Source organism: Moschus berezovskii, chromosome 17 (assembly GCF_049115385.1).
Source record: "Moschus berezovskii isolate FMDL1 chromosome 17, NW_MosBer_1.0, whole genome shotgun sequence".
Taxonomy (NCBI): Eukaryota; Metazoa; Chordata; class Mammalia; order Artiodactyla; family Moschidae; genus Moschus; species Moschus berezovskii.
In genome coordinates, this window is record NC_142476.1 from 4,151,084 (window position 1) to 4,174,789 (window position 23,706).

The 23,706-nt window shown below is 46.1% G+C and overlaps 2 protein-coding genes across 9 annotated transcripts in view; both read left to right on the forward strand.

Annotated features, from left to right (window-relative positions):
• Positions 1–4,686, forward strand: part of ATP2B4 (ATPase plasma membrane Ca2+ transporting 4) — a 103,894-nt gene extending 99,208 nt beyond the window's left edge. For 5 of the 7 annotated variants that reach the window (XM_055420101.2, XM_055420100.2, XM_055420106.2 and 2 more), the window contains one exon: positions 207–4,686. In XM_055420101.2, the coding sequence (XP_055276076.1) occupies positions 207–521 (315 nt within the window). In that variant the 3' untranslated portion in view covers positions 522–4,686. The remainder of the gene's footprint in view (positions 1–206) is intronic. The other 2 variants (XM_055420108.2, XM_055420107.2) reach the window with 1 other exon arrangement.
• A 3,069-nt stretch (positions 4,687–7,755) lies between these two features.
• On the forward strand, positions 7,756–22,642 carry LAX1 (lymphocyte transmembrane adaptor 1). Of its 2 annotated transcripts, none has more exons than XM_088845101.1 (6): positions 7,756–14,221; positions 14,556–14,770; positions 17,270–17,379; positions 17,947–18,057; positions 18,718–18,803; positions 20,872–22,642. In XM_088845101.1, exons 2-6 carry the CDS (start codon positions 14,670–14,672, stop codon positions 21,610–21,612), a joined length of 1,149 nt encoding a protein of 382 aa, XP_088701227.1. In that variant the 5' UTR covers positions 7,756–14,221; positions 14,556–14,669; the 3' UTR covers positions 21,613–22,642. The 2 variants fall into 2 exon arrangements, with proteins under 2 accessions (XP_088701227.1, XP_088701228.1); XM_088845102.1 differs by having other exon boundaries at positions 8,401–14,221; positions 14,556–14,754.
• The last annotated feature ends 1,064 nt before the right edge of the window (positions 22,643–23,706 follow it).

The window sequence follows — 23,706 nt, forward strand, 5'->3', positions numbered from 1 at the left end:
CCAACCCCACCTCAGTGCTTGAAATTTAAGTCACGTGATGTTCTGGTGTTTCATGATCTCTTCTCATACGTTTGGTTTGGGTTGGGGAGCAGTAGTGTTCTGTAGTTTGGGCTTTGTTTCTGTCATCAGACCACCCAGTTCCCTGTTCTGCTGACCAGTTCTCACCGCTTTGTTTTCTCACCCTCCTTTTCCTCCCCCTGGTATAGATCAAAGTGGTCAAAGCGTTCCATAGTTCCCTCCACGAAAGCATTCAGAAACCCAAGAACCAAAACTCCATCCACAACTTCATGACCCACCCTGAATTCACCATAGATGAGGAGGGGCCACGAACTCCACTCCTGGATGAGCAAGAAGAGGAAATTTTTGAAAAGGTGTCTAAGCCTGGGACTAAGATGTCCTCGCCGGACAGTGAGGTCACTCCACGAACCAACAAAAACAACAGCTCGGTGGATTGCTGCCAAGTACAAATTGTTGCTTCCCACTCGGACAGCCCTCTACACAGCCTGGAGACGTCGGTTTGAACTTCATTCTCTGATTCCCGTTCCTGCCTTCCCTGTCTCCCTTTTCATCTGTCCCATCAGTGAGGTGATGATGGGAGTTTTCACTGTCCTGTCAGCTGCTCCCAAGTGTGTGTGTGGACCCACACCTGACCATGAAGAGGCAAGAGCACAGACCTACGCAGACTGTAACTGAGACTTGAGTCAGGGTTTGTAGCAGGAACCAGCTAAGCCCCAGGCAAGTGAGAGTGTTGGGTCTATTCCTTGGACGTGTCAGTAGTCATTCTGAAAGAAATGATGAAAATCATCTTGGCATCTACCCCACCTCCAGTTCTCCCCAGTATTCATACCGAAGTCACCAGTCTCCTTACTCCTGGATTTTCACTCTATGAGTCTATGCTGTTTATGAGCTCAGTTCAAAATGCAGAGCTACAAACATCATCAAATGAAATGTGTTGAGGTAAGAATGGAAGGTACAGAATCAGCCTATAGAGTGATTGTTTTAAAACAATTCTTCCATTTTGAAAACTTATACCTAAGGCCCTTAACTTCTTTCTGCCCTTCCAGTCAAACCTCCCCACACTCTCTCGGTCCTTTGTGACCATTGCCTTCCTTACCTTCACTCTTTTTTAAGTTGTGATGATTAAGAAAATGGAAAGAACATGGGTGAGTTGAGTCAGCTTTGACTTTTCTCCCTTCTGGCCCCAATGGAACTCTTGATTTATTTCCGGAGACAGATACATTTCTTTGCTGACGGCCCTTTGGAAGCCGCTGAGAGCAGGTTGTTGCCAGGTTACCTGCTTCTAAACTGCCATCTTGCTAGGTGTGTGTGGTGTCTAAGTTCCAGGGAGATTAGCCTTGACCATGAAGCTTGCACATTTGTGGCTTGTAGTTTTTACCTGAAGCCTGAGCTTCCTCCTGTTCCTAAAGTGGTGGCAAAGGAATGAACTAAGATTGACCCTGCCTCCTAACTGGACTTGGATATTAAGGAACAGAAGCTGGCAGATCTAGGACAAGACAGACCATCGAAGCCAACTAGGAGTCCTCCTCGGGGTAACCACTACTGCTTTCAAAGCCATCTGCTAAGGCTTTTCTAGGGTAGGGCCTGATTGTTGGGGGAGTGAGGATTGAGAAGGCGTGGGAGAGGCCAAAGTGCCCTTGCAGCAGGATCTGAGAAAACCTTCCTCAGAGAAGTCAGAACCCTGGAGCTCAGGTGACAGGTCAGCTTGGACATTGCCTTCAGTTTTCTAATTCTACTCTGCTGTGTCCCTTAGCTAGTTGCTGAAAGGGCCGCAGCCTTTCTCAGATATTCTGATTTTGGAAATATATGGCTCCAGTGACACTCTGCTGACTTACAGGAGCAAAAGGAGGCTCCTCTCCTCGCTCCTGCGCCCTGCACCCTGCTCAAGCCCCTTCTAGAACGCTCAGTGAGGCACGGTTAAGCCCTGTGCCTTCTCTCCCTGAGCACTGCCCAAAGCATCCCCTTCCCCACCTGGCTGTCAGGAGCCAGGGAATTGGCTAGGAGATTTTTAAGTGTTCCTTAATGGGACGGGTGGAGCCGCGTTTGCAGTTTCTGCATTTCTCTCCCTGCTGTGTTGATATAAGCTCTTCTGTGCCAGAGTCAGCTCGTGTCGTCCAAGTCCCATCTCCATTGGATAAATGAAGCCTCTCCCCTCTTTCTCGAGTGATGGGGATGGGGAGAAGGGCCTTGAGGAGGCCGGAGGCTGCCACATTCCCATCTGGGGGTCTGCTGCCCTGAGCTGTCCTCTCCAGCCTTTTCCTGCGGCTCCCTCCTCCCTCCCTCCCTCACCGGAGCTGCCCTAGGAAGGAAAAATAAAGAAATGGTACCCCCTGCACACTCCCATTAGTACATCAGCCCCCAAATCTGATTTTGGTCTTGTAAAAGTTACATGTTTCAGTGATCTTTTTTTTCTCTGTCGTCAGTACTAATGGGGGAAAAATAGCTCACCCGAAGTGTTCGGTGTTCACATATATATTTATTAAGTAATTGGAAGATTTAGTTCTGTCGAGTCTTTTATTACCTCAGATCAGTTTTTAAAACAAACTTTGGAGGCTATTTTATCATTCCTGCTCCTGAAAGACTCTCATGGTGCCTGACGAATTTACTCTTGAGGGCTTGTGTCTACTTGTTTAAAGTCAATGGGATTTTTGTGTGTATTCTAGTTTCCATAGTAAGAAAATATAGAAATATTATGCAAACAATATATAGTTTTCTTTAGATCATAAACTGATATTTTTGAGTCAGCCATATGTATTTTGTTTAAAGGATTTAAAATAAAGTGCTGTCATGTAACCCTGTGGAAGGGGGCACAAAACCAGCTGTTAGACACGACAGGTGACTTACAGTGTATTTGCAATTGGTTTTAAAACCAATGCACCATACTACCTTTCTCCAAATAGCCATCTTTATGCTTAGGGGGAAGAATGTTGTTGGATTCTAGAACTTTTTAATATAAATTCTGCTGATATGGAATTGAGCAGGTTTAAGTGCTTATGTGCATATATTTTTTATATGTGTGTCTTTTTTCCTGTTCAGTTTCAGTGATCCAACTGGCAGTGAATACATACGGCATAAGTCAATAAAGCTTTCCCCCAAAAACGGTGCTTTGGATTTGAAAAGAGTCTGATGGGGAAAAGGGGGAAATATTATCCTAGATTCCTCTCGATAAAACTAGAAAAATGGGCAGTAGATTACCAACGAGAAAGAAGGCACCCAGGAAGAAGGAACGGCTGGCAGGAAATAAGTGCACATCCCCATGGATATGGGTATCAGGAACTAGTGATCAGGATCAGGGACCGTAGGTAGATTTCTGTTTCTTGAAGAACAGCTAGCAGAGTGGTACCCAAGACACTTGGACTGTATGGGTACTTTGATTTGGGGGTTGCATTTTTTATGGTTCTTTCACCTCCTGTTGCCCCTGGAGTTTTCCATTAGTGATTTTTTTTGTGCAAGGATCTGATTTGAGACTTCTCCTCCTCCCCTAGAAAAGTTTCATGCAATATATTAGATGGGAGATAATAGCTCTACACGGAAAAATAAAGGCTGGTTCTAGCCCTAGGTGACAGTCTTGACTAGATCCTTCCCATAGGTGTCCTCTGCTTCTAAAATGACTCTCCATCTCTAAGTGTGGTAGAGAGACCAAGAAATCCCACAGGCACTTGTGAGTTCTTCAGGGTTTGCATTTCTTCTTCCCTTGAGCTTCAGAGGGGAGAGTCCGCACAGTTAAATCTGAGTGATTACCTCACTGCCAAAACCCCGGGTCATGGCAAGCTCACGTGTGTCCTGAAACCTCTAAACTCATCACTTCTTCTCTTTCCTGTCTTCCCGGCCTAGTGATTGATGCCATCCCTAAGTGCACACTTCCTCTTCCTCCCTCTGCACAGCTGGGGACCCCCCCACTACGGTGGTGGGGGTGGGACCCTCTGTAAATGCCTGCTCTCCTTAGGCCTTAACAGGCTCTTCCTCAGAACAGACCAGACACCCTTCCGTTTAGCTCAGTGCTGTCCTTACCTTCCCAGCCTACCGGTAGACCTGCTGTCCCCTTTCCTCCTGGTTAGGAGAGGTGGGGGAGGTGAGCTCCCCGTGCTGCATTGGCCTTTGGGTTCGTGTTCTCTCCCTGTATGTGTATATGCCATATGTGAGTATGCCATATATATGTGCCAAGAAAACCTATCTACATTGTTTCAAATTAGCTCACAGATAGGAATTTTCAGTTTCTTTTTTTTTTTTTCTTTTCAGTAACTAGTATAACAGGCACTGGTATTTTGTATAAAAGAAAAAACAAAAAAAAAACAAAACAGAAGATTGATTATCGTGATCTGCATGACATACGCAATTGGTGATATCAAAGCAATGTGTGCCCCAGTGTGTGTGGCTATAATCTACAGTTCAGCTGAATAGCACACCCAATCTGTATTTGCATTTTAATATTATTTAAGCTCTCTGTACAATGTTTTGCATGTATTTATATGGTTCTTAGGAAAAAAATGCTATAAATGGCAATTCTGAAATTCAAATATGTTGTTCCATTGAGACAGGAAGAATGGAAGGGGAGTTTTAAAAGAAGGAAAAAAGAGATCTTTTTTTTTTAGAACCAATGAACCTGTTGCTGATGAGCAGAAACCAAACTATTGTGCACTGAGAATAAAAACCCATGCCCACTTGTGACTGTGCTATCCTCTGTACGTATCCACTTTTGGGTAAGGTCACTGGTTGTCGAAATTGAGAAGGGCCCTGCCATGGCCACGTTGCACTATCTGTGCAAGCCCAGGACTCAGCCTATTACTGGATCCTGAAGTGTTTCTCTGCCAACACTTCCCTTTGGTGATTCACAGCCCTGGTTGCCAGTTTCATTCCCTTAGGAAACGAGCTTTGCTCTGCCCACCTTGGTTAGAATCTGCAATCAGAGAACTATGAAGCTGAGGCTTTTGAAAAAGGATGAATCTGGAAGGATGAAAGAGAGTCAGGTTTGGCAGTCCTTTATTTCTTAAATTTTTAACAAAATGCCTATCAGGAATATTAGTTTCCTTTATGTTAGCAGCTGGACTTGCCTCGGAGCTCAGTCAGTAAAGAATCTGCCTGCAACACAGGAGACCCAGGTTTGATCCCTGGGTGGGAAAGATCCCCTGAAGGAGGAAATTGCAACCCACTCCAGTATTCTTGCCTGGAGAATCCCATGGACAGAGGAGCCTGGCGGGCTGCAGTCCACAGGGTCACAAGAGTTGGACACAACATAGCATCCAAACCACCACGTATTAGCAGCTATTCCCTACCTGCAGTGTATTCCGGAGTTCTGCAGTTCCCACCTCGCAAAGGTTTTGGGGGGTTGAGAGTTTGTTGTTTGTTTTAGCTGTTCCATTCACTGGGTCTCTAGCATGACTAATATCAGGCCTTAGTTTCTGGTCAAAACACCCTCCTGGCAGGTCATTAAGGTTCTGAGCTTTCACATCTCAGAATTCAGAACTCCTCCCAGCAACTCTCATCCAAGCGTATCTACTCTCCCTTAAAATAGCAAGTAAGGAAAGGATCTGTTGGCTCCCCAAGGTATTTTAGGGAAAGTATGATGTGGAAGAACAGCCCAGCTCTCCTGGCTGTTTGAAGAGGTTGATTCTGAAGGAGGAACCAGCCAGGGTTGATAGTCTTCTGTAACGAGAAGTCTTACCCACCTTTCCTGCCTGTCCTAGGTTGCTCTCCACGGGCACGGCCATACTGCCCACCTAAGTTCTTTCAAACATGCTGGGGAGAAAAATAATCAACCAAACAAACAGGGTCTGGGACTTATTTGAAAACAGAAATCATTCACAAAACAGGACTAAAGTCTTTTTCTTTCCTTTGTAACTTCCATCCCAAATATCCTTACTTAAGAGGGATGCAAAATACACACACACACACACACACACAACTCGAGTCCTTTCTAAAGCTTGGCCCGATGTTTCCCCCCTAACTCTCACCTTGTCTTTGTTGGGCCCCAGACCTGTGCGTCTGCCACATCAAACAGGCTCTCAAGGAGCCGTACCTCCCAACCCCAGTGTGTGGTGAGGCGTGAAGCAGAGCTTCAGAGCAGCTTTCTGGCAGAGACCAGTGTTTCCTAAGACATTGGTTTAATGGAGTATATAGCCAACTCAGCTCCTTAGGCTTGGGTTACCACATGGAAAAAAAAAAAAAATGTTCTTTTCTTCCAGCTTTTCCTACCCCCATTTCTTTAAAAAAAAAAAAAAGCAGTTTCTTTGCCCTCCATCTTTAATAGTGGTTTGTGAGTCTCCCCTTTCTCAACGACTGTATCCTCTCCCTGTGGCCAATGGGCTTGTTTGAAACTCTCCACCAGGACTGACTGACCCCGCCCCCAGCCCCCACCCACCCCCCGCCCACCCCCCACCCCACCCAAGTGTATACACACAGCCAGACAACTCCCTAACTTATTCTGAGCAAATCCAAGGATGATTCACTAGGTACCAGTAAGCTGGTTACCAGCCCTTGACCTGGGTCTATTAGGGCATGGCCTCCATGCCACTGCAAGCAGCATAAAAATGGTATGTCCTTTACCAGCAGATTTTGAAACCTGTTATAAATAAAACATGTGCACCTGTTACTATCTGTGTAACATCATTAACATGATGTTAATGAACCTGAGCTATGAGGAGTAATAGTCAACTAGATTCATAGACCAGGATACTTTTAGCCTTGCCTTTTAGCCTTTTAGGCAGTGACCTCTGGGTTCCAGGCTTGCCCACATCCTGATGGAACTAATCATAAATCTTCTCTGAAATCTATTTCAAAGCACACTTCCCAGTTCTCAGAAGATACAGGACTTGAATGAGTGGCTGGTGCCATCACACTCAGAGCTGGCTGCAGCATCTCTGCTCAGGCCTGGGCACCACGTGGTCTCTCTGATGGCCAATGGACTAATGGCCATGGAGACTGTCCTCTGAAAAGCACAAGTGATTAGGTTAGGTTTCTTATTTTAACTTCAGACCTTCATATCTTGGCCTTATTTAAAGCAAATATAGGGGATTCCCTGGAAGTCCCCCTGGAGAAGGAAATGGCAACCCACTCCAATATTCTTGCCTGGAGAATCCCATGGATAGGAGCCTGGTGGGCTATAGTCCATAGCATCACAAAGAGTCAGACACAACTGAGCAACTTTCACTGGAAGTCCAGCGGTTAGGACTCTGCTTTCACTGCCAACAGTCCAGGTCCAATCCCTGGTCAGGGAACTAAGATCTCACAAGCTGCACAACATGGCCAAAAAATAATAATAATAAAATTTTAAAATACAGCAAATATATATGAAAACTTAAAAGAGGCTGTGACGGTGGGGAGAGAAGGGCTGGAAGCCACTGACTGCCTTCAGACATGGTTACCCAAACTCATCATTTGAGTTAAGCATCTCTGCATCTTCCCCATTAAACCCTGGAACTGAAACTGCTGCTGATCAGGTAGGAGAGAAAAGGAGTTTGAATGTTTTTCTGCTCACCCTATGGTGGAGGAGCTTAAACAAAGTAATCAGATGAGGCAAAAATCCTGACATAAACTCTGCTTCTTGACTGGTTTGATTTTCCATCTCTACAAGGAAAAAAGTGGAACTACATCAATGATTTTCAAGCTACATTTTAAAGACCTGAAAGGATTACTTAGTGATGATTCAGAGCCCACGGGTATTCAACAAAAGGAGCACTTTTTAAATATATGTAAGTATTTGATTTCTGGGTCAGCTGTAGCTTTAAAAAATTACTTAAAAGCCCTATGAACTAGCCATCTCTAAGGGCCCCCAGCTCTGAAATGCTGAGGTTCTAGTGAACAAATCAAATCATCAGCACTGAAACGATCCAAACGTGGGTGACAATGTCACAACAACTTGTGTGAATACGTGCACAAGCCAGCCTCACTGGGATCCTGTCTTGATTGTCTCCTACTATAGTTATTAATGTAACATAAATAATATAGAGTAAAAGTTTGTGATTATCGATCCTTCTGCTGAGATTGTTATCTGCCTTTTCTGTGTTGGAATTTGTTGGGAAAGAACAGTAGTTTGGGAATCCAGAAACCTAATCCAGTGGAATGGCATGAAATTAGAGAAGCAAGAGGGCTCATCTGAGCTTTGGTAGAAAGAACTAGCCAGGGAATTAGAAGGCCTGTGTTAAAATCCCAACCCTGGGACATCCCTAGTAGTCCAGTGGCTAAGGCTCTGTACTTCTCAACACAGGCAGCCAGTTTTGATCCCTGATCAGGGAACTAGATCCCACATTCTGCAACTAAGAACTCCCATGTCACAGTTAAGACCGGGCACAGCTAAAGAAATAATTTTTTCTTAAAAAAACCAATCACCAACCCTGCTGCTAATTTGCTGTGACCTAAGAGTCTCTCCAACACTTTCCATGCTTGCTCTGGTATCTAAAATTGCTATTAATAACCATAAGAGAGTATCTAGATGGCATTTCTCCATTGCTTTATCGCCTCTAGAATGCAGCACTGTGTGTGCATTGAGCACTACTGCATACTGGTACGTGCAGCCTTCACCTGGGGCTCAGCCACTTATACCTGCAACAAAGACAAATTGTTCCCCGGCCCTTAAAGTACAGAAATCAATTTCTTTTCTAAATCAAGTCAACTCTAGCACCAAAATAGCACTGGCCAAGATCTGTGAGAGGCGTCTGCTAGTCCTTTTTTTATGGTCTCATCTCCTCTCCTTGGATATTGGTCCACTCCTTCATTCATCAAGTATTTATTACGCCAGGCACCAACGTATGCGTTTGGGATACAATAGTGAACAAAACAAAGACTCTGACACTTTTAAATTTAGTCTTGTGGAGAGAGACAAATAAGTAAAGAGCATGTCAAATGGTGACAAGGACCAAGGAGAACAGTGAAGTGTGAGAAAAACAGGGAGCACAGGCAATGAGGATTGGTCTTTTGTAGAGTGAGTGAGCAGGGAAGGCATCTCTGAAGAAGACTGTAAAGAGAGGCTATGGAGTAAAAGACTGAGCTAGCAGATACGGAGAAGAAAGCGATTTCAGGCAAAGGATACAGCAAGTGTGAAGGACCTGAGGCAGGCACGCTTGCTTTGAGGACATGCAAAGAAGCCAGGAATTGGCACTGCGTGACTAAGTGGGAAAGTGAAGGGATTAAGTTCAGAGATGGAGGGATGGGAACCCGAAAGCCCAGGATAAGTTTGGCTTTCTTGAGACAGGAATTTATGAGAGGGTTTTAGCTGAGGATTCCGATGATCTATCTTACAGTTTAAGGGGATAACTTCGGCTGTTAGGTGGCTGCAGTCTAGGGGAGATGGAAGGAACAACAGTGCAACACATATGCCTCACATCGGCCTAGCCCAACACTAAGGGATACAGGTAGATTCGGCCCTCCCTGTCTGGCTACTGTCGTATGACACACGAAAACGCTTGTTCAAAGCAAAATTAAACTGTTTGCCACCCCAGCTTGTTCAGGAGGCCCTGGTTCGTGAAACAGTTGAAACGATACTTGATTCACTCCCAGGAGAAGGGGACAGAGAGCCGTCCTGACGTCTGCCTTGCTCGCTCTGGGCGGGGTGCTGCTCGGGCGCCTCCCCTGACGTGCTCTGCTCTTCCCGGTTCCTGCCGCGACGCCCCGTCCTCCTCCCGCCCGCGTGGGCCCGGGGCCGGCCGCCAGCCTCCCGGCGTCCGCCCGCGGCTCCGCGGCTGCCGGCTGCCGACTCTCTGAGCCTCCGTCAGACCGAGGCCTCGGGAAGGCCTGCCCGGCAGTGGCGCCCAGCGGCCTCCCCTGGGCCTCAGCCTAGCAGACAGAAGCTGTCTCCCAATCCGGTCACACTGCTTGCTTCCAAATTCTCAACTCTTCCCAAGACCTTAGATTGCATGACAGCAAGAAGAAGAGAAGTGAAAGAAATAGTTGTGTACTTTCCAAACTTCTCTGTCCGAACCCTGCTCTCTCACAGTGTTACCTTAAAAGGAGGGCATTTGCTGCCTTTGTTCTGCTTCAGACATGCCTGGACTGGAGAAGGCCTCTCCATGAGCAAATGCGCAAGGAGGCTGGGGCTGTCGACCAGCTGTCATCCTGCTCCACTGTCTCAGCTCCTAGACCTTCAGACCCAAAGCCTGGCTGCAGCTGTCTTTCACACAGGGCAATTTTGGCATGTTGGGGGAGCCCAGAAATACAAGAGCCACTGATAACCCCTTCCTAGGGCAAAGGAGACCCAACACAGGCCCTGGGTTGCCCGTCCTGGGAGCAGCAGCAGGGGCAGTGCTGAGATGGCTTTGTCCTTCAGCCCATTCGTGCACAGCAGGAAAAAAACACGAGGACGCTCATTTCTTTCTCAATATCTCATGCTGTTACACACTTAGGTCATAAATTCACAACAGTAATAAGCACTGAGAGAACGCCTCACGGGACCCAGTTAACTCTGAAGAGTCAGGCACTGCATCAAACGCCAGAAATGTAATAAATTAAAAGTCTGCCTGAGAAGGTTCAAAGTCTACGTGGGGTAACAAACATTTAAACAACTCATCCCAACAATTGGGAGGCGCTATTACACACAGGGCCGTGAAGATACAGAAGAGCACGAATCCAGTTCCAGATGCAAAGGGCTTTACAGAAGTGGTGATGCTTATGGCAAATTTTTTAAAATAACAATTTTGGTTTTTTATAAAAATGACACTTCAAACAATGGGTCCAAAAAAAAGAAAATAACCAAATACTTCAAGTCACACACCCAGAAATAAACTCATAGATGTGATTTTACTGGAATTCTACCAAAAAAATAAAATGCCACTCTGTTCAAATGAAGGAACTAGTGCAAAGGCCCAGAGTATGAAAGGACAATGAGCCGGGTCTGCTTGGAAGGCAAGGGTGGTCATCTGCAGCTGACCACAGCAAGAGGGCCGGGGCCACACCTGGTTTTTGTGCAAACTGGTGCTCTGTGGTGGAAGACATCCCAGAGACGTGCTTAAAGAATAAAGGAACACACACAAGGTAGGCAGGATAAGCATCCAGAAAGGAAGAGAGAAAGGCCTGAGGGAACAGTCCATTAAGTGTAAAGAAATGAGCCTCATGCATCAGGAGATGACACTGTAATAGCAGCCCCATTTAATGAACTGTTGCATATGCCAAGTCCTAAGCCAGGCATTTTTCATAGTTAAACCAATTAATTCTCACAACAGCATTACCTAAATGTCATTATGATTCTCAATTTACATCCAAGGACACACCCAAAAAGATTAGAGGACTTGTTCAAGATCACCCAGGTAGTAATTTAAGATCTGATACTCTTAACCTAGTGCTTCTGTTTTTCCAAAGAGCATGTTTAGCATGTTGCCCCTCCACTGCAAAGGGCTTTGGTTGCTTGGATGCTTAAGTTCTGTCCATTGAAAACCAATCTTAGAATCTTCAGAATCATATGTCACATTCAACCCTTCAAGTCACTCAGTTCAGTCAGTTTAGTTGCTCAGTCGTGTCCAACTCTTTGTGACCCCATAGACTGCAGCACTCCAGGCTTCCCTGTCCATCACCAATTCCCAGAGCTTGCGCAAACTCATGTCCATCGAGTCAGTGATACCATCCAACCGTCTCATCTTCGGTCGTCCCCTTCTCCTCCTGCCTTCAATCTTTCCAGCATCAGGGTCTTTTCCAATGAGTCAGCTCTTCACATCAGGTGGCCAAAGTATTGGAGTTTCAGCTTCAGCATCAGTCCTTCCAATGAATATTCAGGACAGATCTCCTTTAGGATGGACTGGTTGGATCTCCTTGCAGTCAAAGGGACTCTCAAGAGTCTTCTCCAACACCACAGTTCAAAAGCATCAATTCTTCAGCACTCAGCTTTCCTTACAGTCCAACTCTCACATCTACACATGACTTCTAGAAAAACATAGCTTTGACTATAGAGACCTTTGTCAGCAGAGTAATTCTGCTTTTTAATAGGCTGTCTAGGTTGGTCATAGCTTCTCTTCCAAGGAGCAAGAGTCTTTTTAATTTCATGGCTGCAGTCACTGTCCACAGTGAGTTTGGAACCCAAGAAAATAAAGCTTCTCACTGTTTCCACTGTTTCCCCATCTATTTGCAATGTAGTGATGGGACCACATGCCACGATCTTAGTTTCTTTAATGTTGAGTTTTAACTCAGCTTTTTTTTCACTCTCCTCTTTCATCAAGAGGTTCTTTAGTTCTTCTTCACTTTCTGCCATAAGGGTGGTGTATCTGAGGTTATTGATATTTCTCCCAGCAATCTTGATTCCAGCTTGTGCTTCCTCCAGCCCGGCATTTCGCATGTACTCTGCATAGAAGTTAAATAAGCAAGGTGACAATATACAGCCTTGAGGTTCTCCTTACCCAATTTGGAACCAGTCCATTGTTCCATGTCAGGTTCTAATTGCTGCTTCTTGACCAGCATACAGATTTCTCAGGAGGCAGGTAAGGTGATCTGGTATTCCTATCTAAGAATTTTCCACAGTTTGTTTTGATCCACATAGTCAAAGTCTTTGTCATAGTCAATAAAGCAGAAGTAGATATTTTTCTGGAACTCTCTTGTTTTTTCTATGATCCAACGGATGTTGGCAATTTGATCTCTGGTTCCTCTGCCTTTTCTAAATCCAGCTTGGATATCTGGAAGTTCACGGTTCACATACTGTTGAAGCCTGGCTTGGAGAATTTTGAGTATGACTCTGTTAGCGTGTGAGATGAGTGCAGTTGTGCGGTAGTTTGAGCATTCTTTAGCATTGCCTTTCTTTGGGATTAGAATGAAAACTGACCTTTTCCAGTCCTGTGGCCACTGTTGAGTTTTCCAAATTTGCTGGCATACTCAGTATAGCACTTTCATAGCATTATCTTTTAGGATTTGAAATAGTTCAACTGGAATACCATCACCTCCACTACTTTGTTCATAGTGATGACTTCACACTCCAGGATGTCTGGCTCTAGATGAGTGATCACACCATCGTGGTTATCTGGGTCATTGAGCTCTTTTTTGTATAGTTCTGGATATTCTTGCCACCTTTTCGTAATATCTTCTGCTTCTATTAGGTCCATACCATTTCTGTCCTTTATTGAGCCCATCTTTGCATGAAATGTTCCTTGGTATCTCTAATTTTCTTGAAGAGATCTCTAGTCTTTCCCATTCTGTTTTCCTCTATTTCTTTGCACTGATAAAATTATTAAAGGCAACACCAGAACAATCAGGTTTAAAACACATATCCTGTCACCAGGAGTGAATAGTTTTATTCTACTATCACGACAAATAACTTCAGATATCTGTTTTGTGTTTTGAGTGGTTGGTTTAATTGGTTTACCATGGGGAGGGAAGGGGTGCAGCCAGGGCCGGGAAACCCAGAGCTCAGTCTGAGGCCTGGGAGCCTCCTGTGAGGAGGCTGTTTCCCTCAAGCATGGGGGCAGGAGAAAATAAGAGAGGATGGAAGACTCGGCTGACTCAAACAAGCTGTGTAGATGATAAGATCACATAAGATAAGACCTTGAGATGGTTGCAGGCAGGGGGACGTTCTTGAAAAAAATTTTTAAAGTAGCTGTCAGGGTTCTGAGGTTTGGTTCTGTCTGCTTTCCCACCTGCCATCTTCCAGATTCCCCGTTCCCACGCCATCTGCTCTTGGCACCAGGTCTGGGAAGCCCTCCCGCTTCTAATCCCAGCACAAGTGCTGCAGCAATGGATCACCATTCACCCACGAGTCAGTCACAGGCACCAGAATTCTGCACTTGCTTCTAAAAAAGCACCTTCCAGTGCTCCCCAGACCTGCTGAAACAAACACTGTCAATCTGGAGGCTGATAAAACTCTCAGTATCACAGAAACCCAGGGCTAGCAATCACAAGTCCCCTATCACCTTGACCCCTCTTGAATCATGCTCCCCACAGACCGCAGCGCATCAGCCAGCCCAGGGAACAGGGTGCAGGCGCCCTTGGTTCTATCATATTGAGAGCTGAGCGTTTCCTGGGCCCCAGGCTTCATTAGCATGTTGGTGGTACTGCTTCCTGTAGCTGACTATCTGTTTCCATTCTGGCAAAGTGTTTGCTCTCTTCTCTCCGCTTTGGGGGTTGGGGGAAGATGAGCTTCTCAAGGAGCCCGTCTCTGCCCTCTTGGCCATCTCCTCCTCGGCGCCCCGCATGTCCCCGCCACAAGACAGAGCCTCTGGCATCCCCCTGAGCCGAGCTGGGGAGCTCCGCACACAGAAGAGCTCTCTCCTCCAGCAGTCGGCATCGCAGCTACATCCAGGTAAAGCCAAACTTGTTGTCTTGTATTTTGGGTCAAGTCAGCCTGACATTTCAGGGATAGACGCAAGGTAGAGTTGGTTGGGGGAGAGAAAGTTCCAGAAAGAAAGACTGGAAGCTTTAGAAAGGAAGAAATAAAAACCAACAGACTTTTTGTGATGGATTTTAATAAATAAAGATTTAAGAAGATGAAAATTTGAGAGTCCAAAATTGTATGTTAGAGAATGTTCAGAAAATGGAGACCAGGAGGATTTCTGTCATTCTTATTTACTAAAAAAAATGCTTATACTAGATGGATTCTATGTAAAACACAAACCAATTCTGCCTTTTCTCTTGAGAGTCAGCAGTTTAGGAAAAGACAGGAAAAGTGGCAGGCCGGCTGGCAAGCTGATGACAATTAAGAGAAGGCCTAGGAGGAGAAGCTGAAGCCAGAGAGGGTCACGGAATAATGGATGTCACCACGTCAGCATGGTCAGAGGCCGCAGGGAGGACCTCAGAGCCCAGCACTCTGCAGGGAACCCTCGGCAGCCTGGACAAGTGAGTGCCGGGGTTGGTAAGCGCTCCCCTCCCCTGATTTAGAAAGAGGGTCCTGGTCTGTCCTGGGAGGCTTCTACCCCAGCAGCCTTGCCACCCCTCACCAGGCTCTCGTCTCCTAAGACCACTAAACTCTTGGCTCAGAGAGGTTTGCTCAGAACTGCCTGGAGGAAAGGAATAGGTATTGAGAAGAGAAAGGAGTTGTTGGGACGAGAGGAAATATGATAACACACCACTTCCTTAGCGCTGGCTTCCTGGCATGGTTGGGTTTCTCATGCTCAGAGGCCCTCGTGGCGGTCCTTGAGCTTTCCTTTTTCAGGTCCCACCGATCACTCCTCAAAGAAACAGAAACAGAAACTAGTTTCTACTCTGATGGAGACAAACGGCCCACTTTTTATGCAGATGTGCTTTTAGTTCCCAAACACTTGCCATGAATAAAAATGGAATCATAGATATGATATACATCCTTAGATCATAAAATCTCACAGAATTGGTCATAGATGTAAATCTTACAGTTGAAACCTTCAATATTAACAAAAAGTTCATCAACAGTTGAAACTTTGAGAGGTATTGATTTCAGTGCAATGATAAAAGCACTGCTCAACGGCAATAAATTTAAAATCACTGTAGTTTGGGGAGGTAAATGTTATCACCATGACAAACAAATACATGTCCCCTGCATGTGGACAAGGTCATTGATGGGGAATGAATTCATAAAGTGTCAGAATCCTGCAGCACTCCTCCAATACTATTTCTATATCCATTCATTATAATTTATTCACTCATTAATTTAATAAATATCCATCAGGTTCCTACTGAGTGCCAGGCACTGTTGCAGGCATAAGGTGAATAGGACAAACGAGGACCGCCTCCTGGAGGTTACAGTTAAGTGGGAGAGTCAGACACAAATAGATGAACGAAAGCATGGCTAGCATAACATCAGTCAGTCGTAAGTGCTATGAAGAAAAACCGGGGTCGAGGAAGGGGACCGGAGTACCAAGGAGGGTGTGACCAGGGAGAACCTATCTGAGGAGGTGACGTTTCAGAAGAGACCTAAGGTAAATGAGGGGACTGAACTGCGGGAGGGGGAGCAGCGGGACTGAGACGAGACTGTGCTTTGCTGGAAACAGCATGGAGTCCTGGTCATCAAGGTCAGAGCAAAACAGTAGGAAAGGAGGTCAGAGGCAGGCAAAGGCGGAAGAGAAGAGGCCGTGACATTCTCGCCAGGTAGGGACTACGGATGCTATCCCAAGTGTGATGGGAAGTCATGGGGGGTTGCAAACAAAGGAGGCACGTGATCTGATTTAACCGTTTAGAGGATCACTCTAGCCCCTGTGTGAACATAGTATGTTGGGGCCAAGAGGGAAAGCAAGGAGATCATTAGAGAGGTTCTTGCAAAGGTCTGTGTGGAACTCACAGTGGCTCAGACCAAGGTGGTGGCAATGCATGAGCCAGAGGTTATGCTTTGGGGTAGATGTCCCGGTTGAGCAGATGGAAACTGCTGGTTAACTAGCAGTGGGGTGTGGAAAAGAAAACATTCAACGATGGCTCCAAGGTTTTTGGCCGAGCCTTTAGATGATGGGAAACACCAGAGAAACAGGTTTATGGGGGCTGGGGGGAGAACAGGAGTTCTGTTTTAAACATTTTTGGTTTGAGATGTCTATTAGGTTACCACATGGGAATATCCAGTATGAAATTGGGTGAACAAGTCTAGAACTCATAAGGACAAAAGCCTTCCCAGATGGATGGCCTGGTTTCTAGTATTTGGAGGGGCAGGTCTGCTAGTGATTCATTCTGTAACCTCAACTGGCTGCTTCCTATAGCCAAAGCAGAGCAGTAGCCCTGGCCCTGCCCAGGAATTGCAAATAGCTCCGTACTTACCCAGTGCATTTGCACGGTCACATTCCACAGCAGAGCAGAGTGTTGCTTGAAGACCAGCTCCACAAGCTGATGCTACAGGGATTATTAAAATGCAAGCAACCTGGACTCTTGTCCCAGAGCTGCTCCTTAATTGTAAGTGGATAATCTCTTCCAAGCAAGACAAAAAGCTGAGGGGCAGGGAACAGGGTAAGCAGGAGCAAATGGATTTGACAAGTTTGGAAGACAGTGTGAAGCCACAGAAAGAACATTCTTTGGGCCCAAACAGACCTAGATTCACATTCCATCATGCTCCTTCTTACCTATGTGATCTTCCATGTGTTACTCTAGCTTACTGAGTCTAAATCTCAGATTCCTTGGTCACAAAGAGAGATGGGATTGTTGTACAGATTAAATAAGCTTTAATGCAAACCACTGGCATCCAGTGAGCATTCAAAGGGCTAGCTCCCTTCTCCCACGTCCTCTTTCCCTCTCCCCATGAGGAAATAACCCTCTCTTCTACCACCCAGCCCATCCCACCTCAGTTTTCCTTCCCTCGGCTCCCACCCCAAATCCTCGAGTCCTACCTCTTGGAGGACGCACCTTCTCCCCCAGTCCCCCGCCCCCATAACTGGATCATGGCACTTGGTTTTCCTCACAGGGCTGAAGACCACAGCAGCAGCATCTTTTCTGGGTTTGCGGCTCTCCTTGCCATCCTCCTGGTTGTTGCAGTTTTCTGCGTCCTGTGGAACTGTGGTAAACGGAAGAAGCGTGAGTCTCTTGCTTGTCCAGAGTTGAAACACTATGATCAATTGTCTAGTCTGGAATTTAAAGCCCAGTTCTCAGATGGCACAGTGGTAAAGGATCTGCCTGCCGATGCAGGAGATGTAGATTCGATCCCCTCGAGGAGGAAATGGCAACCCACTCCAGTATTCCTGTCTGGAAAAATCCCATGGACAGGGACCTGGCAGGCAACAGTCCATGGGGCCACATGGAGTCAGACATGAGTGAGCACAGACACTCACATTGCCCTCCAGAGATAAACCATCGCACCAAGGAGTGCTCTGTTCTTACCTAACACACAGGTCATTGTCTCCGTCAGGATCACAAGCCGTGGCTCTGAAAGGCTCCGTGCTGAGTGGAGCCTCACTGTGTGCTTCTGTCTCCTGAGTCCCCTGTTCTTCTAGCTCAAAGGCATTGGTCAAGTGTGGAAACACATTTTTCATAATACATGGTGAGGGAGGGGGATATTTTCAGGTGCCGTCTCTTCCCCAAGGGTCCCCACATTCTGTGCAGCTAAGCCCAGCCGTGACCTCTGTGCCTCTCATTGTCTTGCAGGGCAAGTTCCCTACCTCCGAGTCACCATCATGCCCTTGTTGACTCTGCCTCGACCCAGACAGCGAGCCAAAAATATTTATGACCTCTTGCCCCGAAGACAAGAAGAGCTGGGTAGGTTTCTCTCTCTAATCCATGGAATCCAGGCCTACAGAACTTCTGCCCCCAGAATCTACGTCTCACCTGCAAAAGCGGCTTTTTCTAAGCCTGCTACTGTCCTGCTTTTCAGGGAGCAGGCAAGAGGATGGGACAGACAGACGGCAAGGTTCGCCTCCAGTGGGGCCTGGGGCTTGAAGAGGGAGCAGGGAGCCATTGGGGTTGGGGATCTGGTTTGGGGTTTTCTCCAACTTCATTGAGAAATGATTGATATATGTCACTGTATGAGTTTATAGAGTACAGCATGATAATTTGATTACATAGATTACAGTTTTGGTTCTTCTTGATGTAGTTAGCTGGGTATGTCTAAGGTTGGGAAAGACACACAGGAGGAGAACATGGCCTCAGCCTCAAGTCAGGGCGGGCTCACCTGAGAAGCCTCCTCCCGCCAGCCTCCTCGATTCCTGTGTTACTGTCCATTTGTCCTCAGTGAGCTGAGGAGGGTTCCAGGTCTCCCAGCTCATCATCCTTGAAGCCATGACCCTCTCCCCACAGAGCACTGGCCCCCAAATACCAGATACCAGACAGATCCACTTCACCCAGAATGTGAGGACTGAACCGGCTGAAGCACTTGGAGGACTGGCAACTATGTTCAGGGTTTCCTCTCTGTCCTTTCAGGAAGACATCCCTCAAGGAGTATCCGTATTGTCAGCACTGAAAGCCTCCTCTCCAGGAATTCTGACAGCCCTCCCTCTGGGCATGTGGTAAGAGTCAAGCAAAACAACAGTCCCTTTGGGAGAAATGACGTGTCTCTGGCAGAAGAGCTGAAGAGCAAGAGTTCTAGGTTTTGCTTCTTGTTTCACTATAAAGGGCATGTCCTTTGGCACCCCAGGCCCTATTAATAAATGGGAAGACTAGCCTCAGGACCACCCTACCACCCAAGGCAAAAAATTTATAAAGAGAGGAGCAAGTGCTTGGGATTTTAAGAAAAGCACCAAGGCACACGTATTCATGGACACTTGTTGGAACCGAAATGTATTGCTTTAACAAAGACATGATAATGCGTTTTTCCAAATAAGTGTTGTCTCTTGTACTGTAATTTTCTTGGGAGGGTACATAAATTTTCCAACAGGGCTGTTGGTGCTCAAAGCACCCTTTAAGTTCTGCTTTGGGAATCACTTCCAAGCCTATGTCAAATTGTTTCAACCTTCCTCCATAGCAGAAATACTCATAAGTCACTCAGCACTGCGACTGATGTAAAAAGTGGTTGAGCATGTCAGGGATACCTTTGCGTCTGGCTCTGAAGGCAGCTCCCAAGAAGGAGACGCACAGCAGTGTGGGGCAGAGGGACTGTTCTGAAGACCAGGGCGCTCGTTTCTGTAGATAAGTCCTCATTAACTTGTTAACAGATTTCTTTCTTCGGTTTTACGGCATCCCCAGGTGAGTACGGTCACGGTGCCACTGCTGCTGATTGGCTCGTTACCCAGCCTTTCTTTACCCAGGGGCTGCTGATTGGCTCGTTACCCAGCCTTTCTTTACCCAGGGCTGCTGATTGGCTCCTTACCCAGCCTTTCTTTACCCAGGGCTGCTGATTGGCTTGTTACCCGGCCTTTCTTTACCCAGGGCTGCTGATTGGCTTGTTACCCGGCCTTTCCTTACCCAGGGACACAGGTTTGATGACCACGTAGCCACCTCCAAGTCGCCATGTTTGCTTCCTCCTCCTCTCTCATGTCCCATTCTTAGGCTCTGGTCCTGCTTCTAAGACTTCCTAGGGCAGCAAGTCCACATGGCTATAAAAGGAAGAGTGGAGGAAATACACTGCTTAAGCTAGTTCTCGAATTCAGCTAAGCCCTGAGGGGATTTTGCACCTAGAGTTTAGATCTCAAGCTGACTTAAACCTACAAACATGTTTGGATTGTACTCTGTACTGTTTGAAGAATTTTTTGAACCAGTTGCCAACATTTAAAAACCTAAGAGATTTCACACTGAAGTCCAGATATCGAACCTTTTTTGAAAATCAGACGTTCTGGAAACATCACACCAGCACTCCTAAATGGCCATAGCTGATCTGTGTGTCAGCTGCACCCATACTAATAACAGCAACCATTTCGTAGTGTTTCTTTTGTGCCAGGAGCTAAACAATTTACAGGCAGTAATTCATTTTTTCTTCAGAAAACCCTCATGATATTGATATTATTATGATTATCCCCATTTTATAAGTTAGGAAGCTGAGGCACAGTGAGATAAGGTAACTTGTGTAAACTCAGCACAGAGTGGTAAGGTTAGGACTTGCACCCTCAGTCTGAACTTAAGCCTCTACCTTTAGCCACTATGCTGGGCCTAGCAATATGTTCTGGGGTGGCAGGCTCTCTCTAGTTCATAATACTTCTCCCACTGAAACCCCAGTGTGGCCAAAAACCAGTTACAATTTATTGTCACATTTACACTGCTGCTTTCGTTAAACCCAGCCCACATCACTCATCCCAACCTAGCATTGGAAGCCTTGTGATTTGAGACCCCCTGTTTCAGAGTTTTTCTCTGAAGTGAAGAACTGAGTGGAGGAGCCGTTAGATATAGTAGTACCGGGAGACGGGGACGACAGAGGATGAGATGGCTGGATGGCGTCACCGACTCGATGGACATGAGTCTGAGTGAACTCCTGGAGTTGGTGATGGACAGGGAGGCCTGGCGTGCTGTGATTCATGGGGTCGCGGAGAGTCGGACACGACTGTGCGACTGAACTGAACTGAACTGAACCGGGTGGGGAAGAAGAAAGGGTTTGTCCTTATTTCTATTCCTACCCTGTCACGTGCTTTCTCTTCTTACTTACAGCCCTCCCAAGCAGCTGATGCCCCCCACATGCACAGAGCCCATACTCATGCCATGGGGTATGCAGTGGGCACCTATGACAACGCCGTGCAGCCCCAGATGTGTGGAGACCTTGCTCCCTCGGCTCACTATGTCAATGTCAGAGCTTCAGGAGGTTACCCGAGCAGTTCTTCAGAGGATTCAAGAGACTATGTCAATATCCCCACAGCAAAGGAGATTGCTGAGACTTTGGCTTCTACCAATAACCCCCCTGGGAACCTCTTCATCCTCCCAAGTACCAAGGAGCTGGCGCTGTCTGAAGAAATAGAAGAGGGCTGTGGGAACGCCAGTGACCACACCAGTTTGGGGTCTCCAGGAACTGAGAACAGTGATCCACTCAGCGATGGGGAAGGGTCTTCTCAGACCTCGAATGACTATGTCAACATGGCAGAGTTGGATCTTGGGACCCCCCAAGGGAAGCAGCTGCGGGGAATGTTTCAGTGCCGCAGGGATTATGAAAATGTACCACCAGGTCCCAGTAGCATCAAGCAGCAGGAGGAGGAAGTGACATCCTCAAACACAGACCATGTAGAGGGCAGGATGGATGGTCCAGAGACCCACATCCCACCTGCCATGCAGTCAGGGAGCTTCCTGGCTTTAAAGGATTACGTGGCCTGTCAGTCTTCTGCCCACAATGAGAACGGGCTGTGGAAACATGCAGAAGAGACGTCAAGTGAGGACTCTCACGACTATGAGAATGTGTGAGCTGCCGAGGTAGGAGCCAGGGCTGAGCAGCAGCCTGACCTGCAGCTCTTTCCTGACAAACTGAGACTCAGCCACCCAGCCAGCAAGCCACATGAAGTGGTCACCAAGAGTGCTGCCAGAGTCACCCTTGATGACCCTGTATTTCAGTGGTTTCATTTGGTTAGGCTAAGGAGATGAAATGAGTAGGGAGCTAAGGGGCTCTCAGAAGCAGAGTTTTGAGAAAGCCAGAAAGTAATTCTTCTCAGCAAGGTTCTGTTACCTCTCATACCAACTTAAGAATGTTTGCTGAAGCAACCTTACAGAATTGTTCAGTTCAGTTCAGTTCAGTCGCTCAGTCGTGTCCGACTCTCCGCGACTCCATGAATCACAGCACGCCAGGCCTCCCTGTCCATCACCAACTCCCGGAGTACACTCAAACTCATGTCCATCAGTCGGTGATGCCATCCAGCCATCTCATTCTCTGTCGTCCCCTTCTCCTCCCGCCCCCAACCTTTCCCAGCATCAGAGTCTTTTCCAGTGAGTCAACTTGTCGCATGAGGTGGCCAAAGTATTGCAGTTTCAGCTTTAGCATCAGTCCTTCCAATGAACACCCAGGATTGATCTCCTTTAGAATGGACTGGTTGGATCTCCTTGTTAGGAGGTTAAAAATGGAAGAGTCCTTTAGTGTACAGTGGAAACACGATAGAGCCTAAAATCATTACCTTTCCTAATACCAGCAGGCTGCAAAGCAAGAATACAGATGATTTGGCAATCCAGGCAGAGGCCAAAAGGAATGAAGAAGCTGGAGTGGGGTGGGGAGGGAGAGTTTCCACTCTAGAATGAGTGTGGACCACCAAATGCTGGAGAAAACACAGGATAATAATTCTCATCATTGCTGAGGGGATTGCAAGTCATAACCTTCACTCTGGAAAATTGTTCATCAGTTTCTTATAAACATACACTTAATATATAACCCAGTAATTCTACTATTAGGTATTTATCCAAGTGTAAAGTTTGTGTTCACAAGAGAAAAAAAACCCTTATACATGACTGTTTATAGCAGCTTTATTCATAATTGTGAAAACTTAGAAATAAATAAGTCTTTCAACAGGTGAATGGATAAACAAACTGTCCTATATCCACACAATGAATTCATCCACACTCAACGGTAAAAATGAGTGAACAATTTAGGTTCATGCAACAACATGGACAAATATTAAGCACATTTTGCTCAGTGAAAGAAGCTATACCTAAAAGTCTATATATTGTATGATTCTATTTATATGACATTTCTGAAAAAAGCAAAATTGTAGAGGCAGAAAACAGATCAGTGGTTGAGAGGTTTGGGAAGCTGGAACAAAGGAGCTGTACAGGAAATTTTTAGGATAATGTTTCTATAAGGTGATTGATAGTTGACTGTATACATTTGTCAAACAGACACACAAAAAAGCCCGTTACAGCACAAAGGATGACTTTATCATGTGCAAATTTAAAAAATTCACCAGGCTGTTGGGGGGCCCACAATATAATGCAGATTGTAAAAATTGACATTTTTTGTAAACATTTTGTAAAATTTTGTAAAAATTGAATTGGTTTTACAAATGTATGACATAATCTCACTGAAGGGAGTGGGGAAAAATTGAGCTGGCCTAAGTAACTTTGGAAAACAATATTTTGCTTGAAAATGTAAGATAAAACCACAAAGCGCTGAACACAAACACTGCAGTGTAACTGATAAATCTGTGTCTCACGGGAGCACAGTTTAGCAAGTTTGAAACTAAGTATGGCCTCGAGTTGAACAAATAAGTAAATATGATACAGATAAGGAGAGGCAGGTTTCTTACTCTCAGAGAAAGAAGTAAAAAATAAGCAAGTAGAAAAGGAAATACAGGTGAGTGTACAGGTAGGCTTCCCAGATGACTCAGTGGTAAAGAATCTGCCTGCTGGAGACGCAGGTATGATCCCTGGGTTGGGACGATCCTGTGGAGAAGGAAATGGCAACCCTTGCTTGGGAAATTCCACAGACAGAGGCGCCTGGTGGGCTACAGTCCATGGGGTCACAAAGAGTAAGACATGACTGAGCACACACAGACACACTCACACATACAAATACAT

Coding starts and splice junctions, on each gene's coding strand:
- LAX1 (XM_088845101.1), top strand. CDS start 14,670: ATGTCACCACGTCAGCATGGTCAGAGGCCGCAGGGAGGACCTCAGAGC. Junction 18,058..18,717: donor CCGAAGACAAGAAGAGCTGG/GTAGGTTTCTCT, acceptor CTGTCCTTTCAG/GAAGACATCCCTCAAGGAGT. Junction 18,804..20,871: donor GCCCTCCCTCTGGGCATGTG/GTAAGAGTCAAG, acceptor TCTTACTTACAG/CCCTCCCAAGCAGCTGATGC.